At 43.3% G+C, this 20,905-nt stretch overlaps 2 protein-coding genes across 6 annotated transcripts; both read left to right on the top strand.

Moving 5' to 3' along the window:
- The first annotated feature begins 4,204 nt into the window (after positions 1–4,204).
- LOC137203922 (uncharacterized) lies at positions 4,205–4,638 on the top strand. The gene has a single exon (XM_067700998.1). It carries the CDS (start codon positions 4,222–4,224, stop codon positions 4,354–4,356), a length of 135 nt encoding a protein of 44 aa, XP_067557099.1. The 5' UTR covers positions 4,205–4,221; the 3' UTR covers positions 4,357–4,638.
- A 93-nt stretch (positions 4,639–4,731) lies between these two features.
- DIABLO (diablo IAP-binding mitochondrial protein) lies at positions 4,732–20,813 on the top strand. Of its 5 annotated transcripts, none has more exons than XM_067700996.1 (6): positions 4,732–4,852; positions 5,702–5,828; positions 8,960–9,001; positions 10,835–10,879; positions 11,064–11,160; positions 20,005–20,813. In XM_067700996.1, exons 1-6 carry the CDS (start codon positions 4,803–4,805, stop codon positions 20,199–20,201), a joined length of 558 nt encoding a protein of 185 aa, XP_067557097.1. In that variant the 5' UTR covers positions 4,732–4,802; the 3' UTR covers positions 20,202–20,813. The 5 variants fall into 5 exon arrangements, with proteins under 5 accessions (XP_067557097.1, XP_067557096.1, XP_067557095.1 ...); XM_067700995.1 differs by having other exon boundaries at positions 10,769–10,879; XM_067700994.1 differs by having other exon boundaries at positions 8,870–9,001.
- Positions 20,814–20,905: the final 92 nt, after the last annotated feature.

Below are 20,905 nucleotides of genomic sequence, written 5' to 3'. Positions count from 1 at the left end.
TTCCCCAGAACAGCTTTATGATCTGCCTGATCAACTAAGTCAACTAAGTCAGTATGGGTCCCATACTTATCAAGGGCTTTTTACATTGAGTAACATAATAATTAGGGAGCAGCTTCCTGAGAATGTAACCATTCAAAGACGCATTCTTAGTGCACGTGTTATTAACTCTAAGACAATTTCAATGGTAGATGCCTCCAATTTTCTTCCCTGCCCACCGTGGGCTGCACCATCCATCCAGTCCCACTGTGAGCGGTGGCAGCTTGGCTTCTCCAGCATCTGGCAGCTCCCCCTCCCTGGTAAGTGCCACACGTGCTTTCCCAGCAGCCTGCGGACACACCTATTCGGCCTCAGGCATTTATTTTGCTAGAAAACACCCAGCCCCCTTTCAGTCCGTGGTCCGGTGACTTCACCCCCCTCTGGTGCAGCTTGTCAATGATCTTGGAGTCCAGCTGCTACCCTTCCTACAGGAGACTGCTAGACTGCAGGACAGAGGAGCTTGGGTGCTGGTGGCGAAGTTGGAAATCTTCCTCCTGCTCTATCCCAGCGTCTGGAGGAGTTAAGGCCAAGAAGGGGACCAAATTGACGGTTTCACAGCCTTGCCTGAGTCTCCAGCCAAATTAGCTGATCCCCGTCTTTGCTGGGGGCCAAAGTCAGTGTCCTTCCCCAGCTGTCATTTCTACTGTTAATTAGTACCCGTACATGTCTTCCTCACTTTCTTTCGCTAGTGGACGTCTCTTAGCACACTGCATGTTATGAGTGAAGGAGAAATTCTGTACTTTTAAAAAATCTCCTTAATGTAAGAATGAGGGGTAGAAGAAGGAATATTTAAAAGATTAGCTACTCGAGGATTTAACTTGGCTTTGACATTCAGTATTTGGAAAGGTCTTAAAATGATTCCTGTTTTAGGAATCCTTTTTCAGCTACTTGTTATCCCAGGGAGATTAGTTTATACCTTCCAGCCCCAGCGGTTGTGAGTCTCAGCTGCTTTAGAGAATGAAATCCACCTTGTCTGTAAGTGTTTTCGGCTCATGGGATTCAATTTAAGTCCAGTCAAGTTTCCTTGGCTGGGGCTTTGTCCTGTGAACAGGTACTCAGTTGTGTCTCGTGTGTCTGCATTCACTGGTGACTCTATACTTGCTTGCTCCGAGCATAGTTAGGTCAGCTCCTAAAAATGCATTCAGCAGAAGACTTCAAAACATCAATTGCTTCATTTGTATGCAAATAGAAAGTGGTGGATAATTATATATTATACGCCTTTGTGTAAGTTCATTTAATACTTGAAGCAGTCTTTGTCTCCAAGGAGTGTGCCCTTACTGAGAAAAAGGGTATGTGAATGGTACGTTTATTCTTGGAGAGGGTGGATTGTTCACATCATGTCTGGACTTTTGTCTAGTTGGGTAGACGGTTCTACACCAGCAGTCCCACCAAAAAGAAGTCTACGTAGACAAAGAAGTCTACATAGACACTATTTTGTGTCATACTGTACACTTTTGAATTTTAGCCAACAGAAATAAGTATTTGAACTGTAGCTTAACGGTGGAGCAAGAGACTAATGGTTAAAAGAAGGAGGATTAAAAACAGCACATTTAATTCTTGAAGAGAACTGGGAAGGGGGGATCTCCATGCGATAGGCCACTGCAGCTCTGCCCTCACGGCAAGGATTATGATTAATCCGGCATGGAGTCTGTCTCTTGTTCTCAGTTGTATGTTAAAGACTGGCCTGTCACCAGGAGGCAGTGTTTGTATTCAGCAGAGCTGAACTCAAGAAGAAATACTTCTTTAAGAAAAACAACACCAGAACAAACAGAGTATCTAAAGCAGCCAGGAAGAGGGGCTGTAATCAAGATGGCAAGGCAGAGAAATACCGACATCGCATAGACTATGAATTACGAACAGACTGTGAATTATACTCTAGAGCCTGGTGTATTATATTCAATCATATGGTTTAACGATGACATACTGTAGAAAATAGAGGATGCCGTTTTGTCATCCAACAGTCAAAGGCAGTAATGTAAAATTTCTCAGATTCTCTTCGAAATGAATGCACATGAACTTCAAGCTACATGATGTTTCTCAGCTCCAGTTACTCTGTTGCTGTAAAATACCCCCAAACTGGGTGGTGACTAGAGTCTGCAGAGGCTGGGACACATAACTGACTTGAGACATCCATTTGAAGCTTGTGAGAGTTAAAGGGGAACAGAACCAGGCCTATTTTAATAGCCCTTTTCATGTTACTTTGGTGTGGGATGAGGGTATAAATCTCAGCTGTACTTTCTCTCCTGTGACTCGGCAGGACACAGAGCCCTCCAGATGACCAGCTCTCTGGGGTTGCAATTACTACGCACTGGCTTCCTGCGCAGCTTGATAATGTTCTGCTCCTGTTTCAGCCCGGCTGCGGCGGGGCAATGATTTGATAATAAGAGATCCTGATCAAATCAGAGAGCCATTTGCTTCTGGACGAGGATGTTAATAAAAGGGTTGATGTCCACACTGCCTGCTTTTTTTTAAAGGTCAAAACATATTCTTACTACAAACTACTACAAAAAGCAGAATCAGAAGCAGCATAAAGTTTGTGCTTTCTTTTCCCTTCATTATTACATCTGGGAAAGGGTCTATTCTTTATTGGCTGAAATCCTGACTGGTTCTTTTTGCCTTACATTTGGAGGAGTTGAAATTGGAAGTGGGCACATTGGGAAGGTGACTGTATAATGAGTCTCTAACCTGCTAAACTCTGTGAATTAGAATCAAGCACTTGGGAGCTCTTGATTCTCTGAGCTGGTTCTCACACACACACACACACACGCAAATGCTCAAACTTGCATATGTTTTAAGACAACAGCTTTTGCTTTAGTTGGGCAGTCATGAGTGTTGTATGTACAGTGGTTCTTCTTGTCTGAGACTCAAGAGTAGGATGGGACTGCTCTCGATGGGAGTTTGTTAGGATTTGGACTGTATCCCACCTGCAGTGTTTAGAAAAGCCAGACAAGAGGGCCATGAAATCCCCCCTAGTGTACCACTTGCCCAGCCCATCTAAGTCAGGAGCTTTGCAGGCAAGTTCAGAGCTCTGTGGGCCGTGGTGGTGACATAAGCAGAGGATGGGCAGAGTTGCCAGCGCCCCGCCCGGTCTGGGATCGCCTGTGCGCAGCTCCGTGAGAGCTCAGGGACCACGTGAAGATTGTGATTGGTCTCTAGACCACACCTAGTTGGTGAGTGCAGCTGCTGCCTGAAAATCCCTCAGCTCTGCTGACATCGCTGGAGTGCACGCAAGCCTACCTTTGGACACCAGACCAGAGAGGGACCGTGGAGCTGCTGCGGTGGACGAGTCGTGGAAACTTTCCTGAGTGAGTGAAATGGGGAGAAAGGGAAGCTGGTGGTTGGCACTGAGGGGCGTTGCTGGGCAGGGCAGCAGTGGAGGTAAAGAACTGGTTTGTGATTGTTACCATATGATTCCATCTGTGGTGGAAGGTAGAGTGCTGGAGCAGATGCCAAGAGCACGATGGGGAAGGAGATTAGTCCAGAATCAAATTCATACCCACCTCTTGGCACTCCTGCTATGCTGGCTGGCCAGAAGGGCAAGCATGCCTGGTCACAAAGCAGGGATCCTCAAACTCTTGTGTACTAATAAGCCTTGGGGCCAGAGGAATTGCAGAGGGGCTGCAGTGAGGGTCTGCTGCTTTCCCCCTACTCAAAAGGCTTTCTTCTCTTCCCCTCCCAAGTAGCGCTGACAGCCAGGGCTGCAGCTTGAATGATGGCAAAAGAAAGCTTTACTTCACCAGCCCATTAGCAGCACTCACAACATTAAAAATGAATGAGGTGGATGGGAGGAGAGGGCTGGGGGTGAAGACCAGTGCAGCAGCGGGGTCTGGGAACCGCAGGCTTCTCTCTTCTCTGAGCCCAGATCCAGATCGGGAGCCTAAGAATGAGGGGAACTTTCGGTTTAAAAGAATTCTGTAGTGTCAGTGCAGAGTGTCCAGGTGGTTGTTAATGGAGAAAATCAGCACTTTGGGCTTCCTTAGCTTTAGGAAAGTATGTTCACTCTGTAGAGGGCCGGGACCTAGTCTAGACCCCTGTGTCCACGCTGCCTATAACAGTGCCTGGCTCAGCAGCGCTTGCTTAGGGTCCAGCGGAGGTTGGTCAAGGGGGGAGAACCGTCCTCTTTGCGTGCTCAGGGTCTCCCGGGTGCCCTTGCCCCGCAGGTCCTCGGGCCTCCCGCGCAGGGCGATGCCGGCCTCGACCACTATCCACGTGCTGCAGCTGCTGCGGGAGCTGCTGGCCTTCGTGCTCCTCAGCTACACGGTGCTCATCGGGGCGCTGCTGCTGGCCGGCTGGACCACCTATTTCCTGGTGCTGAAGTGACAGCGCCCCTGGCCCGGCTCCCGCCCCTCCCGCCTCCCGCCCCGACCCCCGCCCCAGCAGCAGCCTGCCCAGCAGATCGCTACTCCGCCTCCGACTTCTGCCCTGACGGACCCGCACTGCCAGCTAACGAGAGAACTCTCCCGAGGTGAAGGGCCCCAGTCCAACCACCCTCCACGACAGCCGACTTGGCTCCGCCCGCTCCGCGCCCTCACACGGCCCGCCCCGCCCCACGCGGAAGCTCCGGCAGTTGTGTGTCCGGCCAGGCTGTTATAGCCGTTACCTTCAGCCCCGCCCCCTCTCTCCCCGTCTGTCCAATCCCGGCTGCGCTCTCGGGCGGGGGGCGTGGTCATGCGAAGAGGCCCTCTCATGTGGGGGCCGTGCCCCGCCCCCCGCTCACGAAGTGGCGTCACTTCCGGCGTTTGCGTGTGGGGTCCGTCAGACGCGGAATGGCGGCTCTACGGAGTTGGCTGTCGCGGAGCGTAGCCTTCTTCTTCAGGTAGGGCTTCAGGTCGTGTAGGTCAGGGTCGGACAGAAGGAGGGGACGCTGAGAGCGCTGCACTCGGGCCGCAGCCCCGGCCTTGCGGGCGCGCGCTTCCCTTCTCGGCCGAGAGGGTCACGGCGTCCCGCCCCTCTCGGAGGTCTGAGGACGTCCCGCCTCTGCCTCTGGCCAGAGGCCTCCCGCCTCCTCGGCCAAGCCCGGGCTTCGTGTCTCACTGACGGCTTTTCCGTTTTCCCACCTACCGAAAGCGCGTTCCCTCACCGTCGGGCTGTCTTTTGAAGGGCGCTCGGCCTGCCCGCGAAGTGACTCTCGTTGGCCCATTGAAGTCACTGGGGAGAGTAGGGGAAGAGGCCCGGGCAGGCGGCGGGTTCCCGGAGGAGGTTTTCCGTGAGGGCGGAGGAGCCCCAGGAACTTGCCTGTCTCCCCGCGGGCCCTGCTCCCTCGGCCTCTTGACGCCTGCGGGCTCCAGGGGACCATCAGAGCCCTTGCAGCCTAGGCCAGAGGGCCAGCGCTAAATCCTGCCTGCAGAAGCGTTTTATTTTGGCCTGAGTTTTTAAAAAGCTTTGAGACCACCTCTTAAACGTCCACACCTGGTAACTCTTAAACTGCGGCACCATCGGCCCGCATTCCCGCGCGGGGAGCCAAGTAGCGGTTTCTTCGAGCCCGGGCCTTTCCAGTCCACGCAGCTCCCCACAGAGCCCTGTCGTGTGCAAGGCCACTCTACGTCGTCATTTGGGTTCCAGCGTGGCCCGAGTTTGAGTCTCCAGCCCCTGCAAATATCAGTAAATTGAAGAGGCTTTTACAGGTTGGTGGTTGTGCCTTACTAAATTTGACTTCTGTTTCTAGGTACAAACGGTGCGTGCCAGTCGCGGCTAACTGTGAGAAGCGCCGTTTCTCGGAATTGATAAGACCATGGCACAAAACTGTGGCTGCCGGATTTGGGGTAACCCTGTGTGCAGTTCCTATTGCCCAGGTGAAGTACTGTCCTGTCACTCCGTGTTGTTTGTCTTTGTGTACTGTGTCCTCTTGAAGTCCCAGGTGGGCAGTGAAGCATCTGACAAGCTCTCATGGTTTCACCCCGCGCCCCTCCTCACCCGCATGTGATGGTATACTTTCTAGTGTATCGGCATCTTTTCAGAGCTGAGCAAATATAGTAATGTTTCCATTTTAATAGTATTATTTGGTAGGAACACTATGTCAGGTAGGTCAGATTGTATAAAGAGGGACGAAAGAAAATGTATTACAGTATCAACACAATAGTGTTTCATTCAATAAAAATTTATTGGGCAACTTTTATGTGCCATACACACTGAGACCGTATGAGCAAATCAAACGAAGTTTCTGCTTTCGTAAAGCTTACATTCTGGAGATACGGAAGAGGAGAAAGTGGAATGAGAGGGGGAGAGAGAGAGAGAAATAGATGAACTCAGCTCACAGAGTTAGCTCAGGACCAGAATGTGCTTCGACTTCTGTACTTTGTGGGCCATTGTAGAGCTTTGGATTTTATTATGGAAAAGAAGCCACAGAGGATTTTAACATAAGATTATTATGATCTGACATAAGTTTTTAAAGGTTGCTGTGTGGAACTAAAAAGACCAGCAGGGGTCCAGGCATGAGATGATCACGGGCTTGGCTCGGGTGGGGGAGCGGGCTGAATGCCATCAGCAGGAGTTGCCGATGGGTTAGGTGTGAAGTATATAACTTCGCTTCCAGTGCTTTAAAAAGGCCTAAGCAACGGAGAGAATGGTGTTGCTGTATACTGGGATGGAGGGGAATGGGTTTTGGGAGGAAGAAACCAAGAGTTCAGTTTTGGAAATGACATCTAGGTGGAGTTGTCAAGTAGACAGTGATATGAAAGTGGTACCTTATTAAAAAACGGTTGGTTATATGCTTTATCAGGAAGAGCTAAATAAGAAATCGGCAAACCCCATTTTGGCAAAACGTTCCTGATACTTAAATGTGTGTTTATCACAGCAACAAGATTAATTCCATCTATCACAAGTATTTTCAGCATCTTCTGAGGCTCACTCATGAGCCTTTCCCTTTTTGTGCCTCACTTCAGCCCTCATCTCTGTGTACTAATGACCCTTTAACCCTAAAATCCTTACTTGAACACCAAGCCATTTTCAGTCATTGTTAGGACAGCCTTTTCTTTCTTCCTCCAAAAGATTTTTTGTGTGTTTGTCCTTTATATATTTTTTAATGTTTACCTATTTTATTTATTTGTTTGGTTGCGCTGGGTCTTAGTTGTGGCTCCCCGGCTCCTTAGTTGCGGCACGCATGTGGGATCTAGTTCCCTGACCAGAGACAGAACCCGGGCCCACTGCATTGGGAGCGCAGAGTCTTAACCACTGTGCCACCAGCGAAGTCCCCTGTGTTTGTCCTTTCTAGTTCGTATACTATTCTTAAGCCCTAGTTACCTCAGTTCTAGGCCACATGCCAGGAGCCTCTGGTTGACAGGAGCCTCTGGTTGACAGGAGCCTCTAGTCATTCTCCTGCAGGAACAGCAATGCCACTTCCGTTCTTCAGAGCCTGCAGTGGCTCCCCGTAATGTGTTACAGAACTAAAATCCAGCGAACTCTCCCCGCACTCCAGTGCCCTAGCCAGTCTCATCTCCCTTGTGCCATCCACTCCAACCAGGCTAGATTCCCGACAGCCCCTGCATACATCATATGTATTCTTTTCCTCATTGTTTCTTCTAACCCAGGACGCATGTCCATTCTAATCCTAGTTGTCTTGAGACCCAAATCCCACCTCTTTTTAAAGCCTTTCCTAGTTCCTGACCAACAATGATTTCCCTCTCTGACCACTTATATTGTCTATTTTGATATTTGATGATAATCTGTTTGACTCCCGAGTCAGCAGAGCATAATGGAAACTTTGGAGTGAGAAGATTTGGTTTGAGGTCTACATGCGTACTTTTGAGGAGAGTTACATAACTATTCTGAGCTTCCGTTTCCTCATTAAAAGAGAAGTGCTAATACCTAGACTGTTGTGAGGAACAAGTAAACGTGCATTGTAAAATGGAGAGCATTATGAAGACACAAACTATCAGAATAGGTCAAAATTAGCTTCTCATGAGCAGAGATGATATTCTTTCCTTTCTAGCCCCTCAGTGTGAGGTACATAATGAATACTTACTTAGTTGATTGAATGAAATATAAATATGATAAAATTCATGATTTGTTCGTGTATCAGAGATATTTCTTGATTGCTACTTTCAACAGGCAGTGATTCAGGGTGCTTATACTTTAAATAGCAAAAAGACAACAGATGATAGAGGGATTGGTTTGTTAGTTATGATACAATAAATCCTCTGCTATGGGAGAAAAAGGGAGAGTTAGGGATGACTTGTCATCATAGTTGCCAATATTTAATCAGGGTGGCCACCACATTCCCTTAACTCGTGAGATAGTTATACTGCCCTTTTTTTTTTTTTTAAACATAACAGCTGAGGTCAGAGGGAGGCGTCTCCTCTGCCCTGCATCAAGACTGTACAGCTCATTCTGCAGATTTGCCCTCTCCACCATTTACTTTCTTAGACTCAGCTTAATCCTTATTACCTCTCTGAAGCCTTTTCTAAGTTATTCTCATTCGATGTAGAAGTGATTGCTGTCTTACGTGTGCCCCTCCAGACTTCTTCCACAGCTCCCATGGTACTTGATTGCATTAATTTTCTAGTTTATCTTTATATCCCAAGCATCTAGCACTGTGGTAATGAATGAATCATAACTTCATGAAATTTGTTGATTATAAATACTAGCCTTTTATTTGATAAAAAGAAATACTTTGCTTTTTGGAGCAGAGAATAAGCAACAAAAGTAGGTAGAAAGCATATTCTAGAATTATTTTCATATGTTGTCTTAAATAGCGAAAATAAAGCTTAAAAAGAAAAAGTTAACAGAAGCATCATAGTGCAGTTGCAGTGTGAGAATTACATTTTTCACTTGGCTGTATATGATCTCAGCTGGAGCTTTAGGTTCGAAATTGACTAAAAATGTTTGTGTGTTTCAGAAACCGGAGCCTCATTCTCTTAGTAATGATGCATTAACGAGGAGGGCTGTGTCTTTGGTAACAGATAGCACCTCAACCTTTCTCTCTCAGACCACATATGCATTGATTGAAGCAATCACTGAATATACTAAGGTAAGTGTCCTCTTGTTAAGTCTTGGTCATCTAAGTCAGTGGTTAGCAAACTATGGCTCACAGATCAAATCGGGTCTGATGCCTGCGTTTGTAGTTTGATTGGTACACGGTCAGGCTCGTTTTTTTGTGTATTCTCTGTGACTGCTTTTGTGAGTTGAATAGTTGCAAACAGAGACTGTAGGGCCACTCTCTGGCCCTTTACAAAAAAAAGTTGGTTGAGTCCTGACCTAAATTACTGGTTTTTAGACTTTCTCCATGAACCCTTTTTATTATTTTATTTAAAAATTTTTTTTTTTACTGAAGTATAGTTGATTTACAATGTTGTGTTAATTTCTACTGTACAGCAAAGTGATTCAGTTACACATATATTCTTCTTCATATTCTTTTCCATTATGATCACAGGATATTGAATATACTTCCCTGTGCTATACAGTAGGACCTTGTTGTTTATCCATTCTCTGTATAATAGTTTGCATCTGCTAATCCCAAACTCCCAATCCATCTTTCCCTCACCTCCTTATTTATTTATTTATTTTTGGCTGAGTTGCGTCTTTGTTGCTGCGCATGGGCTTTCTCTAGTTGTGGCAAGCGGGGGCTACTCTTCATTGCGGTGTGTGGGCTCCTCCTTGTGGTGACTTCTCTTGTTGCAGAGCACGGGCTCTAAGCGTGCAAGCTTCAGTAGTTGCGGCTCGCAGGCTCTAGGGCAGACTCAGTAGTTGTGGCGCACGGGCTTAGTTGCTCCGCAGCATGTGGGATCTTCCCAGACCAGGGCTTGAACCTGTGTCCCCTGTGTTGGCAGGCAGATTCTTGTGCCACCAGGGAAGCCACTGTGCCACCAGGGAAGCACCTGTTCCATTCTTTTTTATGGCTGAGTAATATTCCACTGTATATATGTACCACATCTTCTTTACCCATTCATCTGTCAGTGGACATTTAGGTTGCTTCCATATCTTGGCTACTGTAAATAGTGCTGCTATGAACATAGGGGTGTGTGTATCTTTTTGAACTAGAGTTTTGCTTCATCCTCATTTAATGTAGGGCCCCTGCAGGTGGGACACTCACCCTCTGGGAAGGGGCTGTGGTTGGCCTCACTGTCCAGGAACCCTTTTTAAAAGAAAAATCTTAAATATAGTAGCCCAGTATATAAGACAGGGGGACCATGCTGATCTGGTTCAGTTGGGGGTACCAGGGGCTTCTGTGTGAGGACAGTTTAAAAACCACTGATCTAATAGAGAGTATATGGATAATCAGAATCATTTTTAAGAGTCTCATTTATATGTTTCTTTACCTTCATTTTCCAGCAGCTTTATTCCCAGTTTTCTGAGTTTTCCATCTGCATTATGTTCTTTTTGTATGTCTAAATTGCTAAAAAGTGTTTTTTTTTTTTTCACGGTACGTGGGCCTCTCACTGTTGTGGCCTCTCCCGTTGCGGAGCACAGGCTCTGGACGTGCCGGCTCAGCAGCCCTGGCTCATGGACCCAGCCGCTCTGCAGCATGTGGGATATTCCTGGACCGGGGCACGAACCCGCGTCCCCTGCATCAGCAGGCGGACTCTCAACCACTGTGCCACCAGGGAAGCCCGCTAAAGTTGACAAGTGGAGATATTGTTGTTCTAGGATAATGCCTCTACTTCATACAATAGTGCAGGTTCAGTGAAGCAGAAGGACTGAAGAGTCAGTTTGCTGCAATGTGACTTAACCTTGAGGTGTAAGTCTCACTAACCCTAATATGCCTCACTTATTTTACTCATTTATTCTATATTTGTAGGCTGTTTATACCTTAAGTTCTCTGTACCGACAATACACAAGTTTACTTGGGAAAATGAATTCACAGGAGGAAGACGCAGTGTGGCAGGTGATCATAGGAGCCAGAGTTGAGGTGAGCAAAGTTACTTGGCGTTTCTGTATTAGTGCTCCTGCCTCATTGTGGTTATCTAAATGATTGAATGAAGGTGTTTTACCAGTAGCTGTTCTCTCAGTCTACTATTGAATAAGTCCATTTAAATGTGCTTAATGACGTAATGCAGAGTCATGTTGTCTGAAGTGCTTTGTTTAATTTATAGATGACTTCAAAACAGCAAGAGTACTTGAAGTTGGAAACCACCTGGATGACTGCAGTTAGTCTCTCAGAGATGGCAGCAGAAGCTGCATACCAAACCGGTAGGTTACATTTCTTACTATGGAGGTGCTCTTTGAGTTTTCATCTAGCTGAAAAGTGAGGGATATTGTGGCTATAACCTTGTGGGAAAATGTTCCCATTTCCAATATATTAACCAATATTTCATCTGCACAAAGGAAAAATTAATGCCCTTGTAGACCAGACCCATAGAAGCTAGTTAATATCTAGAAAATGAGAAATGATAAAACTACTGTCAGCTGGAAATTTTGATTGCTTCCAAATAGGTGTTTGTTTTTTTTTGCGGTACGCAGGCCTCTCACTGTTGTGGCCTCTCCCGCTGTGGAGCACAGGCTCCGGACGCGCAGGCTCAGCGGCCATGGCTCACGGGCCCAGCCGCTGTGCGGCATGTGGGATCTTCCCGGACCGGGGCACAAATCCGTGTCCCCTGCATCGGCAGGCAGACTCCCAACCACTGCACCACCAGGGGAGCCCTCCAAATAGGTTTTGAACATTTATTTTTTAATAACCTGGATAATTTATGAATAGTATCTATATTTCAGGCTTTGTGATAAACATTTTATAGACCTTTAACCCCCATAGTTCCTTTAAAGTAGGAGTTACTATCATCATTCCCACTTTATAGATGAAGAAACTGGCAGATAGAGGGGGTTAAGTAATTCACCCAGTGTGCTGTGGTACACAGTAAGTAAGCAGCCAAACTGGGATTCAGCAAAGTAGGTCAGATTCTAAAGCCTTTGCCCCTGGTAGCCAGGGCTTCATCCTCTGTGCCTTGGTGCCTGAGTATAGAAAATGCAGTTATTCATTCACCAGGTGTTTTTAAACCATCACTATCCATCCAGTGGGCTTGAGCTGAATGGTTTTCTAATTAAATGTATTTGAGGGAACCCCTCATTTGACATCTTACCTGGTTGGGCCCAAACTATGTCACCACAGAAGTTCTTATTAGGAAACTGGTTTGTTAAAGTGCTATTGTTTTCTGAAATCTTAAAGATATAAAAGATTTTTTAAGTAAAACCAAAAAATTCTTAGTTAACTAATGCCCTGGGGAATAAGAGATTCTGAAAACAGGATTGGGATGAACAGCGAAACAGAAGTATAAAAGTAGCATTTTAGTAGTGGCACACCAAAGGTGGGAGCAGGGTTTCCAGGTGCAGTGAACAGGGAGGTTTGCTGAGGGTTCTACAGCAGGAACAGTCCCAAGCAGCCCTCACCACTCACTAGGCTTAGATCTAGCAGGAGAAAAGAGGGAGAGTAAATTATAAGCATTATCTGAAAAAAGACATTTTCCCAGAACTGATTGAAAGGGCTCACAAAGGTTCTGAACAGAATTTAAAATATAAATATATCTCATATGGTAAAAAAAAAAAAAAAAAAGAAAACAAACTATACAAAGAAAAATCCTAAAAACTATAAGAAAAAAAGTGACTTACAAAGGAAGTATAATCAAACATTAATCTTCTTATCTGCAACCCTAGATGCAAGATGACAAAAAATAACCATCCAGATATCTTTAAAATGTGAGAATAAAAGATGTTTTCAGACATAAAGGCTCAGCTTACCAACTGCTTATACTTTCTGGAAAAACTACTCTGTAAAGAAAAATTAGTTTAGAAAGAAGCAACTGAGATACAAAACTAATGAAGAAAATTTAGTAAAACTTGTCAAAAGCTCTGAGTGTTCTTTTTTTTAAAAATAAATTTATTTATTTATTTATTTTTGGCTGTGTTGGGTCTTCGTTGCTGTGCACGGGCTTTCTCTAGTTGCGGGGGGCTACTCTTTGTTGCAGTGCACAGGCTTCTCATTGCTGTGGCTTCTCTCATGGAGCATGGGCTATAGGCATGCAGGCTTCAGTAGTTGTGGCACACAGGCTTAGTTGCTCTGCAGCATGTGGAATCTTCTTGGGCCAGGGACTGAACTGTGTCCCCTGCATTGGCAGGCAGATTCTCAACCACTGTGCCACCAGGGAAGCCCCCTGAGTGTTAAACTTTTAAGTAATCAAATCAGTTTGGGGAAGAAGTGAAAGCATGCTAAGCTTTCTTGCTCGAGAAGAGAGACAATGGCTTAACATTAGACATTGTTAAACACTTCAAAAAGAATTGGGGGGGGAGGGGCTTCACTGGTGGCGCAGTGGTTGAGAGTCCACCTGCGGATGCAGGGGACACGGGTTCGTGCCCCGGTCCGGGAGGATCCCACGTGCTGCAGAGCAGCTGGGCCTGTGAGCTGTGGCTGCTGGGCCTGCGCGTCTGGAGCCTGTGCTCCGCAACGGGAGAGGCCACAACAGTGAGAGGCCTGCGTACCGCAAAAAAAAAAGGGGGGGGGGGAGTTGATAAAATTCAGTTAAGGCAGGAAAGGTTTAAGAAATAAAGCCTGTTAATTAGAAAATGCAAACTAAAATAGAACACATTCAAATATCAGTAATCACAATAAGAATAAATTTACATATTAAATACTTCCTGAATGTATTAAAAAATAATTCTAGCTAAAACTGTTTACAGAGGCACATCTAAAACAAAAACGCATAGGAAGGTTTAGAATTTTAAGATAAACTGAACCATTACTAACAAAAAGAAATCTACCCAAAAAAAGGTGGCAGAGCAATGTCAGAATCAGAAGGGGGATTCAAGACAAAAAGCATTAAAAGGGACCGAACAATTCATCAAGACATCAATCATGAAGTGCGTGTCTAATGAGGCAAAAACTGATAGATTTACAAGGAGAAATGGAGCTTTATACACATCTCAGGCTCACAGGTCAAGACCAAAACAATTAAAACTATTAAGTGTTGGAACAGAATGATTTTTAAAAGCTTAACCAAATGCATATACTGAATACAAAATTTTGTCCTCCCCCCCAAAAAAAATTCTCTTCAAATTCAAATAGTATACAACATGTACAAAAATTGATTTTTATGCCAAGTGACAAAGACTCAGCAAATTACTGATACCCCCCCTTCCTCACCAAAAATCAAAATGGAAGTTTAACCCATACAACTCAATATCAAAAGAAACCCCTGATTTAAAAATGGAAGGATCTGAATAGACATTTTCCAAAGACAACGTACAGATGGCCAATGGGTGCATGAAAAGATGCTTGACATCGCTAATCATCAGAGAAATGCAAATCAAAACCACAATGAGATATATCACCTCACCTGTCAGAATGGCTATCATAAAAAGATCATAAATAACAAATGTCGGTGAGAATGTGGAGAAAAGGGAACCCTAGTACACTGTTAGTAGTAATGTAAAATAGTGCAGCCACTGTGATAAACAGTATGGAGTTTCCTCAAAAAATAAACCCACACACCTATGGTCAACCAATCTATGACAAAGGAGGCAAGAATATGCAATGGCGAAAAGACAGTCTCTTTTTTCAATAAGTGGTGCTGGGAAAACTGGACAGCTACATGTGAAAGAATGAAATTAGAACACACTCTAACACCATACACAAAAATAAACTCAAAATGGATTAAAGACCTAAATGTAAGGCCAGACACTATAAAACTCTTAGAGGAAAACAGGCAGAACACTGACATAAATCACAGCAATATCTTTTTTGATCCACCTCCTAGAGTAATGAAAATAAAAATAAACAAATAGATCCTAATTAAACTTAAAAGCTTTTGCACAGCAAAGGAAACCATAAACAAAACAAAAAACCTATAGAATGGGAGAAAATATTTGCAAACAAAGTGCCCAACACGAAGTGCCCAACAAGGGATTAATCTCCAAAATATACAAACAGTTCATGCAGCCCAGTAACAGAAAAACAACCCAATCAAAATATGGGCAGAAGATCTAAATAAACATTTTGCCAAAGAAGACATACAGATGGCCAAGAAGCACATTAGAAGATGTCAATATCGCTAATTATTAGAGAAATGCAAATCAAAACTGCAATGAGGTGTCACCTCACACTGGTCAGAATGGCCATCATCAAAAAATCTACAAACAATAAATACTGGAAAGGGTATAGAGAAAAGGGAACCCTCCTACACTGTGGGTGGGAATGTAAATCGGTACAACCATTGTGGAGAACAGTATGGAGTTTCCTTAAAAAACTGAAAATAGAACTACCATATGATCCAGCAATCCCGCTCCTGGGCATATATCCAAAGAAAACCATAATTTGAAAAGATACATGCACCCCAGTGTTCACTACAGCACTGTTTACAGTAGCCAAGATTTGGAAGCAACCTAAATGTCCATCTACAGAAGAGTGGATAGAGAAGATGTGCTACATATATACAATGGAATATTACTCAGCCATAAAAAAGAACAAAATAATGCCATTTGCAGCAACACGGGTGGACCTAGAGATAGTCGTACTGAGTGAAGTAAGTCGGAGAAAGACAAATATGATATTGCTTATCTGTGGAACCAAAGAAAAAAAATGATACAAATGAACTTATTTACAAAACAGAAATAGTCACAGATGTAGAAAACAAACTTATGGTTATGGCGGGGGAAAGGGTGGGGGGATGGATAAATTGAGAGATTGGGATTGACATATATACACTACTATGTATAAAATAGATAATTAATAAGGACCTACTGTATAGCACAGGGAACTCAATACTCTGTAATGGCCTATATGGGAAAAGAATCTAAAAAAGAGTGGATATACATATATGTATAACTGATACACCTTACTGTACACCTAAAACAAATCAATTATACTCCAATAAAAATTTTTTTAAAAAGACGGTAAAAATAAACAAACTGAAAATAGTGGGAATTCCCTGGTGGTCCAGTGTTTAGGACTCTGCATTTTCATTGCCGAGGGCACGGGTTCAATCCCTGGTTGGGGAACTAAGATCCCACAGCTGAGCAGCACAGCAAAAAAAAAAAAAAGAAAAAGAAAAAAAAATAGAACCACCATATGATCCAGCAATTCCTTTCCACTCCTAGGTATATCTCTGAAGAAAATGAAACTGAATTCAAAAAGAAATATGCACCCCAATGTTCATAGCAGCATTATTTACAATAGCCAAGATTTGGAAGCAACCTAAGTGTCCATCAACAGATGAATGGATAAAGATGTGGTGTATATATACAGTGGAATATTACTCAGCCATAAAAGAATGAAATTTTGCCATTTGCAACAACATGGATGGACTTGCAAGGTTTAGTCTTAGTGAAATAAGTCAGACACAAAGACAAATACTGTATATCACTTATATGTGGAATCTAAAAAATAAACTAGTGAATATAACAAAACAGACTCACAGAGAACAAAGAACAAACTAGTGGTTACCAGTGGGGAGAGGATGAAGAGGTATAAACTACTATGTATTAAATAAATAAGCTGCAAGGATATACTGAACAGAAAACATAGCCAGTATTTTATAGTAACTATAAATGGATTAGAACCTTTAAAAATTGTGAATAACTATGTTGTACACCTAAAACTTATATACTATTGTAAATCAACTATACCTCAATAAAGAAAAATGGAAATTTAAAAGTATTTAGAACTGTCATAAGTCTTGTATATAGCAGACCCAGAGAGTTGTATACAAAGTAGCTCTTAAATAGAAATTGACCCTTATTTAAAGGCACATGTCATAAATAAAAAGAACAGCAGCCATAAGTGACAGGTAATGTTCACTGTACTAAGAAGAACTGAAAATAAATTAATTAAACTTTTAACCCAGTAAGTTAGAGAAAGCAAAATAAATTCAGACAATGTGGAATAAAAGAAAAGGTATAAGAAGACTAAAAAGAAATAGGGACTTCCCTGGTGGTGCAGTGGTTAAGAATCCACCTGCCAATGCAGGGGACACAGGTTCGAGCCCTGGTCTGGGAAGATGCCACATGCCGTGGAGCAACTAAGCCCGTGCTCCACAACTACTGAGCCTGTGCTCTAGAGCCCGCAAGCCACAACTGCTGAGCCTGCGTGCCACAGCTACTGAAGCCTGCACGCCTAGAGCCCGTGCACCGCAACAAGAGAAGCCACCGCAATGAGAAGCCCACACACCATAATGAAGAGCAGCCCCCGCTTGCCACAATTAGAGAAAGCCTGTGTGCAGCAACGAAGACACAACGCAGCCAAAAATAAATAGTCAAAAAGGCAAACTCCGGTTCCTTGAAAAGAATTTAAAAATTAGGTTTGGAAAAAAAAAAAATTAGGTTTGGTAAGTATAACTTTTTAGAGAGCAAAAGTAACATCAGAAGGAGCTATTATAGATATGGAGGGTTTTTTTAATCATACGAGAATATTATGATCTTTATGTAAATCCTGAGTTGGCCCAAGAAGTAAAGAATCCAAGTAAGATCACTACCCACAAAAGTTGAAATAGTATTCACAAAGAATCTGTTCCCCCAAAGTAGACACTAAGCCCAGGCAGTTTTGTGGGAGAGTTTTATTAAATCTTCAAGAAACACAATTCCTGTGTTACAGAAAGTATACCAAAAAATGATGACAAGCCTCCCAACTATTATAATTGTCTAAAACCAGCATAGGCCTGATCCCAAACTGGACTTGCCCAGCACCAGAACAAAAAAACTATAGTTCAGTATCACTTATGAATATAGATATAAATCAAATATAGCCATTTATCTTCAAAATAAAATGATAATTCAATATTAAAAAACCTATCAAGAGAACATAGACACAACATTCTCTGACATAAATCATAGCAATGTTTTCTTAGGTCAGTCTCCCAAGGCAATGGAAATAAAAACAAAAGTAAACAAATGGGACTTAATCAAATTTAAAAGCTTTTGTACAGCAAAGGAAACCATAAACAAAACAAAAAGACAACCTACACAGTGGTAGAAAATATTTGCAAACAACGTGACTAACAAGGGCTTAATTTCCAAAATATGTAAACAGCTCCTACAACTCAACAACAAAAAAGCAAACAACCCAATCGAAAAATGGACAGAACATTTAATCAGACATTTCTCCAAAGAAGAAATACATACAGCCAATAGACACATGAAAAGATGCTCAACATCGCTAATTATTAGAGAAATGTAAATCAAAACTACAATGAGGTACCACCCCACACCAGTCAGAATGGCCATCAATAAAAAGTCTACAAATAACAAATGCCGGGGAGGGTGTGGAGAAAAGGGAACTCTCCTACACTGTTGGTGGGAACGTAAGTTGGTGCAGCCACTGTGGAAAACTGTATGGAGGTTCCTCAGAAAGCTAAAAATAGAGTCACCATATGATCCAGCAATCCCACTCCTGGGCATGTATCTGGACAAAACTATAATTCAAAAAATACATGCAAAAAAAAAAAATACATGCACCCCTATGTTCACAGCAGCACTATTCACAATAGCCAAGGCATGGAAACAACTTAAATCTCCATTGACAGATGAATGGATAAAGAAGATGTACATATATACAATGGAATACTACTCAGCCATAAAAAAGAACGAAATAATGCCATTTGCAGCAACATGGATGCGACTAGAGATTATCATACTAGGTGAAGTAAGTCAGAGAAAGACAAATACCGTATGATACCACTTATATGTGGAATCCAAAATATGACATAAATGAACTTATCTATGAAACAGAAACAACATCAGGGACATAGAGAACAGACTGGTGGTTGCCGAGGGCATTAGGGGAGGGATGGAGTGGGAGGCTGGGGTTAGCAGATGTAAGCTTTTATATATAGGATGGATAAACAACAAGGTCCTACTGTATTGCACAAGGAACTCTATTCAATATCTTATGATAAACCATAATGGAAAAGAATATTTTAAAAAATGCATATATATGTGTAACTGAATCACTTTGCTGTGCAGCAGTAACTAACACAACATTGTATATCAACTACATTTCAATAAAAATAAAATTAAAAAAAAATCTACATATAGCAAAACAAAAACCCTATCAACATTTAATTCACTACTTGAGATTATCTACAGTAGATTATAGGAGAAAAGCCACTTGTGTAATCATATCGGTGTATGCCCCAGAAGCCTTCAGTAAAATGTAGTGCCCATTTCCGATTTAAATCTGAGTACAATTATAGAGAGAATGTTCTAAACATGATGGTTAAATAATCCTATTTCATAGTGAAATGTGAGAAGCATTTCCATCAACGTCAGAAATAAAAGGGCACCTGCTATCCTCCACTGTCTTTCTACATTGTACTAAAGGTTCTCATTAATGCAATAACATAGAAAAGAACTGCTTGAGTGTTCTGTAGATGAATTAATAAATACGGATATCTATATTATGAAATACACTAGCAGCAGGTAAAATGATAGCGCTCAAAAACAAAATTGCAAAATATGTTCAATAAATACTGTTTGTGCCATTATGTAGATTTATAGTCATAAGATTTTTTTCTGTGTATTCCATATGAATGTAGGAACTTTTTTAAAAAGATCTAATTGGCTTTATTCAACAGTTCATGAATTGGACAGCAGCCCATCTAGTAAATAGATGAAATGTTACTTTATAGTAACATTTTAAAGGATGAGGAAGGTGCCCTTTAAACTTTTAAAAGGTGTTATCTCTGAAGATTGGGTAGGGTGAGGAAAGAGATGTTTGACAATTTTATTAGTGATCTCTTCATTTGTCAAAAAGAAATGTATTGTGCAGTTAAAAAAATTAAAATCTTAAAACATCTATACTAAGAGCTGAGTAGCTATAAAGATGATTGTGGGAATTGCATTTGATAATTATAACAATGATGGCTGCTGATAGCTGGAGGAAAATGCCAGGGTTTTGACAATAAAGAGTAAAATGCAGACCTGGATGTGGAGGGTAGAGGGTTCTCTGCTTTGCAGGGAGGGCAGGGGAAGTGGCCCCAAGAAAGGCTCAGATGACAACCACAGAGCCCCCAGGCTCTCCTTGTGTCCACTCAGCATAAGTGGCCTATCTTTTGGCAGGAGCGGACCAGGCCTCTGTAACCGCCAGGAGTCATATCCAGCTGGTGAGATCGCAGGTGCAGGAGGTGCGCCAGCTTTCCCAGAAAGCAGAAACCAAGTTGGCAGAAGCACAGACAGAAGAACTCCGACAGAAAACACAGGAGCAAGGGGATGAGAGGGCTGAGCCGGAGCAGGAGGCCTACCTGCGTGAGGATTGAGGGCCTGAGCTGCTGCCCACATCTGCCCACTCGGCCTGGGGAAAGCAAGGGCAGACGCCATCCAGCCCCAGGTCAGCACAGCTTTCTCTGCGCACAGAGGCATGGCAGGCAGGTCCTGCCCTGGCCCATCAGACCAGAGGTCATTGTGAGCTGTGAGTGCCTGACCCCTATCTCCACAGTCTCAGGCTTCTACTGGACCTGGTTCTTAGCCCTGCAGGGCACTGCACCCCGTTTAACATTTCACCCTGCTCAGCAGAGCTGCCCTCTCACCCATCGATCTTTTTACCTCCCACCCAGAGCATCTCACCAACCTGGCCAGAGAGAAGGGGCCTTCTCTGTCATGTCCACTAGTAGCTGTTAAATTTCAGTTTCCCATCTACATTTTCAAGTATGACTTAGTATTTGCTCCCTCCATAGGGATGAGTTTTTTGGGGCAAGGGGAGCCTGTGTGTTTGTAAGATTTCTTTTTGGTAAGTGTTTCTAATGCCTTCTGTGACCTGGCCCCATCGCCCTGTAAGGACAACTCAGGCCAAGGAGCCAAAAGCCCAAAAGCCCAGGGACTGGAGCAGAGTGTTTACCTGGTGCTCTTAACAGGACTTATTCCAACACACACTTCTCGTTTCCTTTTTTCCTTGGAGTTTCTCGTTGTATCTAAAGGAGAATAATTTTTTTTTGCATTTAAAAAAGATGTTTGTGTGTGTCTT

Source organism: Pseudorca crassidens, chromosome 12 (genome assembly GCF_039906515.1).
Source record: "Pseudorca crassidens isolate mPseCra1 chromosome 12, mPseCra1.hap1, whole genome shotgun sequence".
In the NCBI taxonomy this organism is placed as follows: Eukaryota; Metazoa; Chordata; class Mammalia; order Artiodactyla; family Delphinidae; genus Pseudorca; species Pseudorca crassidens.
This window is presented reverse-complemented; position numbering and strand designations above follow the sequence as displayed.